At 41.9% G+C, this 15865-nt stretch overlaps 1 protein-coding gene across 1 annotated transcript in view; it reads right to left on the bottom strand.

The window, feature by feature from the left end:
• The window catches only part of inpp5d (inositol polyphosphate-5-phosphatase D), a 105577-nt gene that overhangs the window by 48631 nt on the left and 41081 nt on the right, over nt 1-15865 (bottom strand). The window contains exons 5-7 of the mRNA XM_033031436.1: nt 14534-14674; nt 12091-12178; nt 1556-1636 (exon numbers count right to left, since the gene is read on the bottom strand). Coding sequence (XP_032887327.1) covers nt 1556-1636; nt 12091-12178; nt 14534-14674 — 310 coding nt within the window. The remainder of the gene's footprint in view (nt 1-1555; nt 1637-12090; nt 12179-14533; nt 14675-15865) is intronic.

Raw genomic sequence — 15865 nt, 5'->3', positions numbered from 1 at the left:
GGTTTGTAGGTTAATTGATCTTGGTAATGATTGTAAATTATCCCTAGTGTGTAGGATAGTGCTAGTGTACGGGGATCGCTGGTCGACTCAGTGGGCCGAAGGGCCTGTTTTTGCATTGTATCTCTAAACTAAAATTGTGGAAACACTCAGCTGGTCAGGTGGATTGGAGATGATCAGCCATGATCACATTGAATGGCAGTGCTGGCCCGAAGGGCCGAATGGCCTACTCCTGCACCTATTGTCTATTGTTCCCTTGCCCCTGAGTCTATCACCTGGCCTGGGAATTGCTTGAAACTATACAAGACTGTTGGCAACCTTGGAGTCATAGTCAACTCCATCACTGAGTCCACCCATTTTCACCTTTGTCGTAAAGTTTAAAAAACTAGATGCTGGTAACAGAAAATGGTGGAAATACTCAAGCACTTAACAACACCTGAGCAACACAGAAAACGTTTCTGGTTGACTTCCGAAAGATCATTGATGTGAAATGTCAGATCCTTTTCATTCTCCATAAATGTCGTGACCTATTGAGTATCTCCAGCATTTCCTGTTCCCAGGTTCAACCAGTTTTAAACCCTTGTCCGTGCCTTTGGTATTCCTGGTCTTGACTATTTCAATGTGCTTCTCATCAGCCTCTCCTTCCGACCAGAGCTTTGAGGCCATCAAAGATTCTTGTATCTTAACCCATATCGTCATTTTTGCCCTTCATTCCTGTTCTCACTAACCTATATTGACACCCAAAGCCCATCCATATATCGGTCTTTCTCCCAATCCAGCCGTAACAAGCCACAAAGTGCTGGAGTAAGCTGAACATTTTGGCAACTTCTTCATTCTGAAGAAGGTTTCTGACCAGAACCATCACCTATCCATGTTCTCTAGAGAAGCTGCCTGACTCGCTGAGTTTTTCAGCGCTTTATATCTTTCTTTGCAAATCAGCATCTGCAGTGCCTGGTGCACATCAACATGATGCCTTATCTAATAACTGAGCAGGAAGCATTTTCATGAGAAGTCACAATCTAGACTTGGGACAGGCAAGGCCGATGGTACAGTTCCACTTTGTGCCTCTGGTAAGGCACGATAAAATAACAGACCCAGAATTGATAGGGATTACCCCTGGTGTGAGATTTGGTGTTGTACTGGCTGACAAATTTCTGATATGCATAGCAAGTGATCAAATGAAACCAGTACAGTACATTCAACACCACTCAAAGTATGGAGCATTGGATCATTACTTAAAGAGCACTTTGCATGTTCCATGGAAAGGCAATGAGTAATTTCACCGCTGAAAAACTTGGTAGCAGACCAAGGCTCATTTGATGCAGTGACACCAAACCTAAAACTGTTGCTCACTCACCATCAGTCTGTAATATGAGCCAAAGCATAGTGGAGGGATGGAATATGAGGACTTTATTATTCAGCAAACAAGGTTGGAAAATATGACCATAATAAACTAAAAGGAATGGTTTGTGAAGAGAAACCTTGAGTAGGAGCGCTGTACCCTAGTGTGCTAGTCACTATTCCACAATAAACCCGATCTTATTCAATGTTAGATTACCTGGTTCTCCATGGATAAGAGCATTGTGTTCAGTTCTGTAGCTGTTGAAAGCAGTTTTTTGATATTGGCTTCAGAGGTGATCTACAAGCAACCATATTGATATTTAATGATTAATATTTGTTTCACAGCACTTAATGATGCCATTACATTTGTTTATTGGAACTTCATGTTTGATTTTTCACCCAATTTGCAAGACGAGCCAAACATGAAATTCGCAGAGTGAAAGTATCCAACAGGTGAATCACCAGGTGAGCTGCTCACTTTAATTCTCTCTAACTCTCTCTCTCCACACTCCATTTCCCCATCAGAGCAGAGATAAATTTGAGCAATTATGGAGAAAAGGTGAGCAAATTCACAGAGACCATGGAAATGCATTAATTGATTTCTAATCTGCAAAGCTAATTAAAGTGTGAAGTCAATTAATCGCCAGAGATGTGGAAGATCACCTGATTGGATTGGTTGACAAGATAACGCCACGGAATAGCACCTCGTAAAATAATTAAATCAGCCGTATATGATCATTTCCCCTTATGACCTATCTGTTCCAGCACTAAAAATGTCATGGCTTCCAGCACACTGGGGCAGGAACAATTAAATTCTTACTTGCTGCAGTTTTACAGACACATTAAAAAACAACAATGCAATGGGTAAATATACAATAAATTATCAGATATTCCTTGTAAATCAAAGCATAATAGTAGCATAACAGGATCTGGTCGGGTTCCAACCTGAAACGTCGCCTCTTCCTTTTCTCCAGAGATGCTGCCTGACCCCGTTGAGTTACTCCAGCATTTTGTGCCTATCTTCAGTATAAACCAGCAACTGCAGTTCCTTCCAACCCATAATAGTAGCAGTTTGGTGCTGAGGTAGGATTATGGTGAGGGTTGTGCAGTGCTTGCTCAACCTTTTCAAGAACAAGCTTGAAGACTTTAGTTTTAGGGTAAGGTTGCCGTTTCAAAGGGAGATCAGGGATTGCTGTGTTCTTTGTTCACTGAAAAGTGACTCACCTGACACTGCTATACAACCTGAGGGTTTCTCCATTTATTGCATGGACTGTTCCGAATCCTCAGGCAAGAGAAAAGGCAACAGCATCTGCATTTTGGTCAATGCTTTATGGTGCATTGATCTGACGGTCTTGGCACAATTCTACTCTCCTGACCTGGAATGCCTGTCTCTAAACTGCGAGAATTCACCTCTACTATCTTGTCATGTACATCAATGATCTGGATGATGGTGTGGTAAATTGGATTAGTAAGTATGCAGATGATACTAAGATAGGTGGTGTTGTGGATAATGATGTAGATTTTCAAAGTCTACAGAGAGATTTATGCCAGTTGGAAGAGTGGGCTGAAAGATGGCAGATGGAGTTTAATGCTGATAAGTGTGAGGTGCTACATCTTGACAGGACAAATCAAAATAGGACGTACATGGTAAATGGTAGGGAATTGAGGAATGCAGTTGAACAGAGGGATCTAGGAATAACTGTGCACAGTTCCCTGAAGGTGGAATCTCATGTAGATAGGGTGGTAAAGAAAGCTTTTGGTGTGCTGGCCTTTATAAATCAGAGCATTGAGTATAGAAGTTGGGATGTAATGTTAAAATTGTACAAGGCATTGGTGAGGCCAATTCTGGAGTATGGTGTACAATTTTGGTCGCCTAATTATAGGAAGGATGTCAACAAAATAGAGAGAGTACAGAGGAGATTTACTAGAATGTTGCCTGGGTTTCAGCAACTAAGTTACAGAGAAAGGTTGAACAAGTTAGGTCTTTAATCTTTGGAGCGCAGAAGGTTAAGGGGGGACTTGATAGAGGTCTTTAAAATGATGAGAGGGATAGACAGAGTTGACGTGGATAAGCTTTTTCCATTGAGAGTAGGGAAGATTCGAACAAGAGGTGGTGGAGGCAGGTTCGATTTTATCATTTAAAAATAAATTGGATAGGTATATGGACAGGAAAGGAATGGAGGGTTATGGTCTGAGTGCAGGTAGATGGGACTAGGGGAGAATACGTGTTCGGCACGGACTAGAAGGGCCGAGATGGCCTGTTTCCGTGCTGTAATTGTTATATGGTTATATATGGAAGTCTACATTTTAACCCAAGCCAACACCAAGGTGGCACTGGGAAAATTATACTTGGTCAACAACTCACTTCAACAGCACACCCTGCTGCCCTGCTCATCGTTGCCAGTGACTCCAATCAAGCTATCAAAATTATGAATGGCTAAAATAGGAGAATTGGTCTTTTTTCCCCCCCCAGGGCAGGGGAACCTAGAACTAGAAGGCACGCATATAAGGTGAGAAGGAAAAGATTTAAAGAAGATTCGAGAGGCAGGCTTTTCACACAGAGGGTGGTGAATATTTCGAAAGAGAACATAGTGAAAGCAGATAGAATTTCAAGGTTTAAAAGGCATTTGGACATACTTAAATAGGAAAGGCATAGAGACATTCGGGCCTAATCCAGGCAAATGGGATAAGCATAAGCAAGGTCAGCATGGATGAGGTAGGACTGTTTCTGTGCTGTATAATTCCTTGATTCAATGATTCTCTGAATTACAAATGTAAATGGGGAGTTATTTTTGATCAAGTATAAAAGGTCAAAGTGTCACTGGCCTTAAGAGGTGGGGAGAAAAAATATGACATCAATAGCATCCATTATGGTAGCACTGTTAATGTGGCAACGTTATTGTACGATGCTTCCTGAATGAATGAATGAATGAATAAATTTATTCCTGCTTGAATTCATAACAAAAGACAATGGTGACAGGCCATTTGTGAAATAAAAAGCAACTGGCCAAAATTATTGTGTTCTTTAACAAGGAAAAAGGGATAGAGATCCAGGGAACATCGAGGGAATTTTGGTGCTTAGGACTTTGGCAGCTGAAAGTGAGGTCATAATTGTGCAGTTATTAAGATGGGGTATGTTGAAGAGTAAATTATAAAAATTCTAAAAGTAAATCTTTACAGCGCTGATGGAGCATGTAAATGTTCATAATTCATAAGTGATAGCAGAACTAGGCCATTCGACCCATCAAGTGTACTCCGCCATTCAATCAAGGCTGATGAATCTCTTCCACCTAACCCCATTCTCCTGCCTTCTCCCCATAACCCCTGACACCCTATTTCTTTCTGCCTTAAAAATACCCATTGATGTCCTCCACAGTTGTCTGTAGCAGAAAAAGTTGCATGAGACCTATGGAACCTTGTACTATTGTTACTGACTACATCACTGGTTGCAGTGCATCAAAGGAAAACAATATGCAACCTCTTATCAAACGTGCTGCAGCAAGATTGAAAATGAGATTAGTGTTCCTCTCGAAGGAAGGTCGATTTGAAGTTAGCCGCAGCAGGAAATGCTCTTTACTGCTGTAGATCACATCAGTCATCCTTGCCTTACAACATTGGCTGAAGTGCAGCTGCGGTAAACCTGATAGGAACAGGAATTCAAGTTCTGAGGGGAACTCAAAGGATTTCTTATGAAAGGTCATTGAGCTGAAATGTTAATTCCGTTCCCCTCTATGCAGGTGTTGCTTGATCTGCCAAACATTTGAAGCATTTTCTGTAGTTATTTGAGGAAGTTTCACTTATTTCCTTTAGTTTACTTTAGTTTAGTTTAGAGAGACAGCGCAGAAACAGGCCCTTTGGCCCACTGGGTCCGGGCCGACCAACGATCTCCGTACACCAGCACTATCCTACACACTAGGGACAATTTACAATTATACCAAGCCAGTTAACCTGCATGTCCTTGGAGACGTGGGAGGAAACTGGATCACCGGAGAAAACCCACGCAGATCACGGAGAAAACGTGCAAACTCCGTACAGACAGCACCCTCAGTCAGGAGCAACTCTCCCGCTGCGCCACCATGCCGCCCCTTTCTTTTGGTAAAGAGATTTTGAATTGATCTAACTAAATGATTCTGAAGGAAACCAATAAAACTGACCCTGCCAAACCTTTCATTGGGTGAAAGTTAACATTTGCAAGTTTAATTCAGGAAATGTTCAAAGGTCCTTTAATGATGTTAGAGGGAAGTTAATAAATTAAGAGAAGTGAGCAACATGGGGGTGGGGAGGAGGGTGGTGGTTTGGAGAGGTATCTACATGCTTGATCATATCAATAGGCTTTTGTGTGGTTTCTACAGACAGAGAGATGACAGAGTTGCAGGCTGCTCAATTCATGCCGTTATCAGTGAGGAGAAGGCTGGATTTTAGGATGCAGGAACTTACAGAGTGTAAACGGGTATCTGTTAGGAAATTAAATATTGCTAATGTTCACGATGCTGAGTGACAAGGAGTTTATGAGTATCAGTCTGGACAGGAGAACCACACAAAATGCAACATCAAGATCATCAATGAATGATTCTGCACAAGTTAAAATTAAACAAGTGAGGATATAGATAAAAGTCAAACAAATCAAAGAGATTTTTTGTGCATACAAAGGAGGGACATTGAAGTCAGCAATGCAGATGGGGGGGCGGGTCATCAGATTCATTAATATGTCTTGGCGTAAGAAGGCATAGAATGGTATGGAGAGCGGGTGGGTAAAGGGGAATGGTAGCGGGTTGAGTAGAGGGCAATGGTGGAAATGGTGTTAGGTAGAGGGGAGTAGTGGGAGAATGGGTACAGAGGGCTGGTGAGAGGTTGGGTAGGGGGGGGGGGTGAGAGGTTGGGTAGAGGGGGGGTGGGAGGTTGGGTACAGGGGAGAGGTGGGAAGTTGAATAGGGAGTGGTAGAAGTTGGGTGCAGGGTAGGTACAGGGTATGTTTAGTGGGCTAAGAGACATTTTTGAGGGACATGGCTTGAAGATGCATACACTGAATTGATGAATATGAGTCATACAGACATTGAACACACAAGTAGGCCTTCAACCGACCAAGTCCATGCTGGCTATCAAGTAATCATCCACTGTATACTAGTTCAATTTACCAGCATTTGGTTGGTGGCCTTCCGTGCTTGCTGATCCAGATAGTTTTCAATTGCTGCGAGAATACCTATTTTCAACACTTTCTTTTTCTGCATTTCAGATTGTATGAACTGCATGAAAAAACGAAATCCTCAGATTTCCACTAAATTTGTTACTGCTCGCCTTAAACGTATCACCTCTCATCTTACGTTTCTATTCTGAGGAAATGTTTCTCATTATCAATGGCACTCATTACATTGTACACCTCAACAACTTCCCCGTCAGCCTCTCCCATGCCAAGGAAAACAACCCTTCCTACGGTGAGGTGATCTAAATTGCACAATACTCCATCTGAGATCTAGCCAAAGTTTTCTAAAGTTGTACCATGACCTCCATGTTTCAATATTCTATCCCCTGGCTAATAAAGGGACTGGCATTCTGCATGCCTTCTTCAACATATTATCTATCTGTGCTATCACCTCAAGGGATCCATGGACATACACAAAGGAACACTTCCTCAATACTCCCCTGGGCCCCTACCATTCCTGGCATGCATGCGATTCTCATGAGATTCCTAAAGTGCATCTTTTCATACTTATTGGGATTAAATCCCCTCTGCCATTGCTCTGTGCACTTTATCAACTGAATGATATTGTTCTGTAACCTAAGAACATCCTCCTCACTATCAACACAACCAGCAACTTTCATGTCATCGCAAACCCACTGATCATACTCCTACATTCAAATGCTTATTATCAATGTTATGACAAACAACATAATTATTTAATTCCTGGACTGATCCCTGTGATACATCAGTAGTCACCGGTTACACATGACAGAAGCAACCCTCCAGAGGCATCCTCTTGTTGAGTTGAGTTTATTGTCAGGTGTACAGAGGTACAGTGAAATGCTTTTGTTGCATGCTAACCAGCACGACAATACATCATTACAATGGAGCCATCCACAGTGTAGTGATACACGATAAAGACAAAATGTTTAGTGCAAAGCCAGTGTAGTCCTATCAAAGATAATACGATGGTCTCCAATGAGGTAGATAGTAATTCAGGACTGCTCTCTAGTTGTGGTAGGATGGCTCAGTTGCCAGATAACAGCTGGGAAGAAAGTGTACCTGAATCTAGCGTTTTCATACTTCTATACCTTTTGCCCGAGGGGAGAGGGGAGAAGAGGGAGTGGTCAGGGTGCAATTCATCCTTGATTATGCTGGTGGTCTTGCTGAGGCAGCATGAGGTGTAAATTGAGTCAAAGGAAGAGAGGTTGGTTTGTGTGATGGTTTGAGGCTGCAAATTCCTGTCCCCTATTACCACGGCAAATTTGTATCCAAGTTGCTAACGTCTTAGATCTAATGATTTTGATGACCATTCTTCCACATTGTACCTTATTGGTGTTCTTGTTAATATGTGGAGGAGAATGGTTCATGGGGGTTGCATATGGTAAGAATGTGATACTGATAAGTGTGTGAGGGCCTAGGCAAAAAGATTTTCAAAACATTGAATCTATCTACTTTGGTGTTTAGAAGTATGAGGGAAGCAGAATGGCACTGGTGGAGGGGCTGCTGCCTCACTGCCCTAGAGACCCGGATTCGATCCTGGCCTCGGGTGCTATCTGTGTGGGGTTTGCACGTTCTCCCAGTGACCATGTGGGTTTCCTATGGGTTCTCGAGTTTTCTCCCACATCTCAAGACATGCAAATTTGTAGGTTAACTGGCCTCTGTAGATTGCCCCTCCTGTGAAGGAACTGGATACGAACGTGGGATAAGAGAGAACTAGTGTGAATGGGGGAATCAATGGTCGGTGTGGACTTGGTTGGCCCAAGCTTCTATGCTGGATCTTTAAATCAATCAATCAACCTTATTGAAACCTGAAGGGCATGGCAATTTAGATGTCGAGATGTTTCCACTGGTGGGAGAAATTTGATTAAGGGCACATTGTTATAAAGTTAGTGAGGGAGAGGGAGTCATTTAAAACACAGGGATCTTTTATCTGGGAGGGTGGTGAATCTCTGGAATTCTCTGCACCAGAGGGTTTTGCAGGCTGGATTACTGAAGGTATTTAAAGAGGAAGTCGGTACTGTTTTGAAAGACCAGGGAAAGGGGAGCTGCGGGTAACTGGCACAGAAGAGGAGACGAGGACTGGTGCAGATCAGCATTGATCGTGTTGAATGGTGGGGTTGGCTTTAGGGGCAGAGGAGCTTTTTCTTTCTCTTTTTTTTTAAATGTTTTTATGTTCTACGTTCATAGGTTCACAAGTCATAGGAACAGAGGTAGACCATTCGACCCATCGAGTCTACTCCACCATTCAATCATGGCTGATCTATCTTTCCCGCTCAACCCCATTCTCCTGCCTTCCTCCCCATAACCCTTGACACCATTCCTAACCATGACTGGGATATGTGGAATTGTTATATCAAATGCAGCAGAATTGTCGGGCCCAAGTGTATGATGTTAACTTTCCAGAAATTCTTCTGTTGACAGACATGGTGGCATTTGAAAACCACAGAGTATTGATTTATAGATGGTTTGACTTGCTACCATGTGATGCTGCAGGAGAATACAAGTCCCGGCATGTCTCAAGAAAGATGTTGGGGCACTCAATCCCCCTGGTGGTACGGCGGCTTTTACAATGAAAGTTGAACAAACATGAACACCTGCCTTACAAGAATCACGAGGAAGAAAAACAGTTCCTGTAGAAACCATCTGGTCTGCAGTCTAGAACACGAGAGCGTAACACAACAAGGAGAAGCAGAAGTTGGCCATTGGCCCTTCCTGTCTGCTCCCTCATTGAATAAGATTGCAGCTGATCTTTTACATCAGCCCCACTCTCTTTGCACTAATGCCAAAAACATTGATTCCCTTAATACTCAAGATTCTATCAATCACTCTCTTCAATATATTCTGCAGTTGAACCTCCATAATCCTCTTGGATGGAGAATTCCAAATTAACTTATTGGAAAAGAGAATTATTTTTTCATCTCTGTCTTGAATAAAAGAGGAAGAAGTTTTGACTTTATTGCCTTCTATCACAGTGAGCAACGTGGGGAATCCACTGTGGTGGATGTTTATGTTGAATTTTATGCAGTTGTGGGTCTTGCTTTTTTTTAGTATGGCTGTATGGTAATTCGAATTTAATTGTAATTGGTACATGTGACAATAACCTGATCTTGACCTTGAAGCCTTTATCTTGAAGAACTGACCTTAATTTATGGCTGTGACTCTTGGATCTAGACATCCTAACCAGGAGAAAGATCAACTCCACATCCATGCTGTCACGGTTCTTAGGAGCGTGGTACACCTCAGCGAAACACCATCTTATTGTTCTAAGCTCTTGAGAATAGTGGCCTGTCCATTTTATCTCTCTTTATATGGCATACTTGCCACACCAGGAATCAATCTGATGAAATGTGTGCGTAGAGTTGGAGGAGAGCTGGGTCTCCTAAGGTCATAAGTGATAGGAGCAGTATTAGCCTATTCGGCCCCATCGTCTACTCCACCATTCAATCATGGCTGATCTTCTCTCCCTACCAGCCCCATTCTCCCGATTTCTCCCCATAACCCCTGACAGACGTACTAATCTCGACCCGAAACAGGTCTGAAGAAGGGTCTCAACCCGAAACGTCACCATTCCACTCCAAAGATGCTGCCTGTCCTGCTGAGTTACTCCAGCATTTTGTGTCTATCATCAATCTGACCAACTTAAGCTGTCCTCCTTTCCTTATATAGATGGACCAAACCTATACTCCATGTTCCATGATGCAAACTCACTAGGGCCCTTATAATTGCCGCAAGATATTAAAGTCCTCTTGCAGTAATGTGCCTTCCTAATTGTTTGCTTTACCTGCCTGTAAAAACTCTTAGTCCTCTTTTAAAAGTCTCATGTTCGATTATCATTACATCATTCCTATTCATCTCAAAATTAGTTTAAGTTAACAAGTGACTTTGAAAAATAGATGCTATTACAGAGGCAGCCATCTTGACCCGTTGTCAATGCTGGAGGAGGATTCAACCACTGCAGCACAGGTGGGCTGAGAGCTCAGTAGAAGCCTTTGTCCCATCACATAGACAGCAGGATAATCACAGCAGACCACTCTTCAAGGGACATGAGCAGGAACCAATTACCTCTGCAATCTAGCATGAAACTATCTTATAGAGAGAGCATTGGCACCTCTAGTGACTCTGGCATTGCAGTTTCTTGCAATCTGACTCCCCCACTAACAATGGCTGCTTCCTTTATCGTTGTTACTTTTTTTGCATACCTTTCATTCATTTCTTCTACATCTCTCTATAACACTGTCTATATCTCTCATTTCCCTTTCCCCTGATTCTCAGTCTGAAGAAGGGTCTCGACATGAAACGTCATCCTTTCCTCCAAAGATGCCCGTCTGACCCGCTGAGTTACTCCAGCTTTTTGTGTGTGTGTGTGTTGGCGATTCAACTTACTCTCCTGTGTTACAACAGTGACTATATTTCAAAACCGATACACTGGCTGTAAAGTGGTTTGGCTCTGAAGTCACAAACACACTATGGAATTGAAGGTCTCATTTTGTAACAAGTGAGGAATCAAGGACAAAGCTGTCTTAGCCACTAGGGAGCATGTGAGAAAGTGTATGGAAAGGAAGAAATGAATTAAAACAGAGGAAGAGCTGTACAAGAAAACATTTGCTGTCTTGGGGGGGGGGGGGGGGGGGGCAAGGGGGTGGAAGAGAGATTCGCTGGTACTAGAAGCCACACAGCAGTTATGAAACACTGAAACACCAGCTTTGTTTATTGGTGGCTGATAACAAATCACTGCAGGTTGCAATTAAAGAAGAGACTGGGGAGGTATCCCAGCTGCTTCTTGTGCACGGTTAACCTCGGGGGGGGGGGGGGGTGAGCATTGGTTAGGTGTTTGTGTCTAGTTGATTGGCTTGTTGTCAGCCATAACCAGCAGCGAGACACAAACAGAGTGAAACTGAGGAACAAGGCGCATGCAAATCACTTGGGACTTTGCAAGTGTTTTTCGACGACCTTTCTTTCCGATCTAATGCGGACACAAAACAAGGAGCATTTCCAATATTTATCCCACAGGTAGGGAAACACGGTTGGTAAATAATCCATATATGGAGATGACAGGGATTCTCCTTAGCATTCCTTCCATTAGCCAAGCTTAAATGTTCCATTTATGGAATCATTAAATTGAAAAATCCTTATGGTGAAGAAGGATGCCATTTTCCCTTTTAAGTCAATGCTGGCTTACTTGAAAAACCCAGTTGGACATATTTCATTGTAGCACTGCAAATTATATATCATGCAGTTCCTACCCCATATCCTTTTATGGTGAAGACATTGTAATAGCTATCGAAAATCAAGGTGTTAAAATAATCTCAGGCGAAAGCTATGAACACATTTTCCATCCAGCATTATTCTCCATTGTGGATTACTCAATATTCGTTTTCTTCATTAGTAGAGTTTAAATGTTCTATTTGGAGCAAATATTAAACGAGTTCTAGAGGTTAAAATGTCTATGTCCTAATCCTAAATCTTAAAGTGCATCTTAAAGTGTATTTCCAAAACCATTCAACATTAGAATGGCCATTGTTTGCATTCAGCTTAACACTTTAACTCTTTAAATCGCCACAATACCAGACCTGGCTCTGAACACTTCCTCCAGGTAACGGCTGATTGTCAAACTGTCGCTGTGATGTCTCAAGTGTCGACATTGTCTGGATTAGCTCACTGAAACAAATGCAAACACAAATGATAGGCAGAATGGTATTAACTACAACCACAACCCTTTATGTTATACCGTAAGCAAACAGAATAAATTGGAGTCATGCAGCATGAAGAGCATGGCAGTTAAAGTACAAACTCCATGCATGCAACTAGTGCATTGTCTAGAAATGCACTGATCACAGTAATAAAGATGACTTCTAATTCAACGCATGAAGGTGCAACATATTGTGGTATTTAGCAAATGACTGATGTTTGATGTGTGCTGAATTAGCTGACTCTAATCAAGGTGCAATGATTGGCCTCAATCTTGTGAAATGAAGCTAGGTCATTGGTTCTCTTCTTTCTCAGTGTCACTCCTGTTGGAATGCACCGTGGTAAGTAGAGGAAAGAAAGTTGGTTAATCTGATGAAGATCATATTCTTCATCGGATATATGGGAAGTCTTTTCATATCTGTTCTTGGGTGCGTTGTCCTCCTGCTTTGCTTATGGTAAACCTTTGCATTATGACCGACTCCACTTCATAGCTTTAAGGTGAGAAGGGCACCATTTAAAGGAGATGTGCTGGACAAGTTATTTTACACAGGGGGTTGGTTGTGGGTGTCTGGAACATGCTGCTGGGGTGGTGGTGGAGACAGATATCATAGTGGCATTTAATACACTTTTGGAAAGGCATATGGATGTGCAGGGATTGGGGGATATGGATTATGTGCAGGAGGTAAGAAATGTCTTGGCATCATGTTCGGCACAGACATTGTGGGCCGATGGGCCTTTTCTTGTTCTATGTTCTATGTAAAGGAATAAAGGGAAAGTGTTTCTCACACTTTCCCACACAGTTGGGGCAGTCCTTTTTCATATTTGCAAGCTTTGTCCTGCCCCTCCTCTCTTCCAGCTTTCTACAACCTACCCCCCCAAGAGTCCAAACCCAAAGCATCACCTATCCACGTTCTCCAGGGACGCTGCCTGACCTGCTGAGCTACTACAGCACTTTGTGTAGGTATGTTGCAAAGCCTACCTGAAGCGTCGTTGAAGATCTGCCGCTGAGGTTGTGCGCGATTTTGGCGCCGTTTAGAGGGGGCGGGTTTAAAACGCGATTTTCTCTAAGCTGTTCCAATCGAAAATGTTCAGCCTAGTTAATTATTAACGAAAAATCGCTGATAGACCCCGTCGCAAAAGCTATTATTAGGTTTAAAGGCCTTGAATAATAGTTATAGTAGTTTAAAAATCAATCTTTAAACCCGCGACCGTCAGCAACCGCATGGTCTCATAAAGAAAATAGCAGAAGTTAGGTTGTATATTTTTACATTCAAAAGGGCTTCTAAAGATCCTTTTATACAAAATTTAATATTGCGAGTAGCTCAATTTGGGCCCATTATATCGCGCAGTATTTTTCTCGGCATTTGAGGCACAAATCTACCGCAATGTGAACGTTCTAAACCAGCGCGTTCCACAGGGACCCACTGGAAAGCTGATTTAAATGGGCATTTATTTACAGCAATTGAACACTAAATTCCTTCCATTTGGCCTATAAATTAATGTAAATGAGATTTAAAAATCATGTTTTATTGTGAATTATTTGTGAATATTATTTGGACATTTAGGCTATTTAAAAATGTTAATCATTTATTAAGAAATGGATAGGTGTTTAGATCTAGTCATTGAAGTCTGAAATTAGCTACAATTAGGTAACTAACTAATTATATGCTTTAATTTCAGGTCATCCAAGTAAGATTATTTTATATTTGTTTCAGAATGCTTCAATCTATGATAACTGAAAATTTCATTCAGTTCTCTTAATTTTTAAGAAAGTTATGGGCTTTTGACTGTTCACGATCACAGCTTTTTTGTTATGTCCATAGAAAGTCAATAGGGAACAAGATGCTCATTTCCCAGTATGAAAATGGCCATAACTTTTTAAATACTTGAGATATGAAAGTGAATTAGGTGTCAAATTAAACTTATTTTTATGCTTTATCTGATGGGATAAGTTACAGACTTGATTTTTAAAATCTCAAAATTTTGTAACATTGCTACTTTGTGTCTTCTTTTTTTAACACAAGACAAAGAAGCAGAATCTGCCTCAAAGAACTACATTACCCCATTTGGTTTCATCCTTTCAGAAATATTACTTTCTCTTCCCCTCACCTTCTCTGCAATTTAAAACTATTTTGGTTTTCTCCCTTTCCCATTTCTGACAAACGGTGTCTGACCGAAACATTGACTCTGTTCTTCTTTCCACAGATGCTACTTGACCTGTTGAGGGATTCCAACATTTTCTAATATTTTGCCCAGCACTGAACCTGCTAAGATTTGACCTCAGTGACTTGGTTGATCCACACCATGAGTTTACACTCAGCCTACCTGTTGAGACCTTTGGTAAGTAATCTGAGCAAGAGCCTTAGTTGCCACAAATCCGTGTTTGTACCATTTACGTCTTCAGCATCCTTGAGCACATCCTGCTCCACAAAGTTACGAAGGGCCTCATGAAAACCTTCTGGAACTCTGGAATACAGAATAAGCTGACTGTGAGTCCATGGGATACATACGGCTGCATTACATATACTATTAGTGGCTTCACGTGCACTATTTCATTTTCCCCCAGAGGAACAGTGAATTCCCTATTATATAGACATTCATCACTAATCAGTGACCGAAAGATAGCCATCATTGGGGATGGCATGACCGATACCAGCACAGCCCTCAACACAGGGGGTGTTAGTGATTGCATAGAGAGACGTTGGGCTCGATATTATGGGATTTTATTCTTAATTTGTTTTCCAGCCCCTGCTGTCCTCGTTCGTCAAGCTGTGCAAATATTTGCCCATTTATAGGTCGACCTCTCGCCAGCGACTCCGGTATTTTCTTGGGAAATTTCCCAGGAGCTACATATTCAGTGGCCCACACACAATGGCTCTCCGCCGACTCTGTTAACTTTATGTAGGTTCACATGGCAACAATGGTGTTTGACTTAGGTGGATGAATAACAATTACAGTTAATGTACTTGGGGCGAAAGGGCTGTCATCACGATGATGGGCTTATTAGGACAGAAAAATGGTCTTCAAAAGTGGATTGGCATATTCAGAAACACCCTAAATGTAGTGAAAAACGTGATCTCTGGAGTAGCCTGTCCATCCTTCCCTTCATCTCATTGGACTGTGATAGGAAGCAATGAGAGGGAAATATCACCTTGAAGGGATGAACTTACGAAAGGAAGAGTTTCCTGGAGAAACACGTTATTCCAAGTGATTTTGGCCTCGAGGTCAATAGACCAAAGCCCTATCAATCTATCATTTGTTTAAGAAAGAACAGCAGATGCTAGAAAAATCGATGGTAGACAAAAATGCTGGGAGAGAGGCAGCATCTATGGAGCGAAGGAATATGTGATGTTTTGGGTTGAGACCCTTCTTCAGACTGAGTTCTTCGCTCCATAGATGCTGCCTCACCCTCTGAGTTTCTCCAGCAGTTTTGTCTACCTTCACTCGATCATTTGATATCTTTTGATAGTTGATATCTTTCCCAGCGAATGACAATCTGAAGAATTGTTCCCGAAGGCCCTTTTAACCATGCCCAATGTATTTTCATTTGGTGCATCATTTGCAATTGGAGATGTGCACTGGATGGTGGACATTACATTAACATTGAAAGAATAATTAGACAAGAATTTGTTGAGGTATATCGCAACGGAAGAAAGG

The sequence above is a fragment of the Amblyraja radiata genome, chromosome 13 (genome assembly GCF_010909765.2).
Source record: "Amblyraja radiata isolate CabotCenter1 chromosome 13, sAmbRad1.1.pri, whole genome shotgun sequence".
Classification (NCBI taxonomy): Eukaryota; Metazoa; Chordata; class Chondrichthyes; order Rajiformes; family Rajidae; genus Amblyraja; species Amblyraja radiata.
The sequence above is the reverse complement of the archived record's forward strand: the minus strand, read 5'-3'. Positions and strand labels throughout refer to the sequence as shown.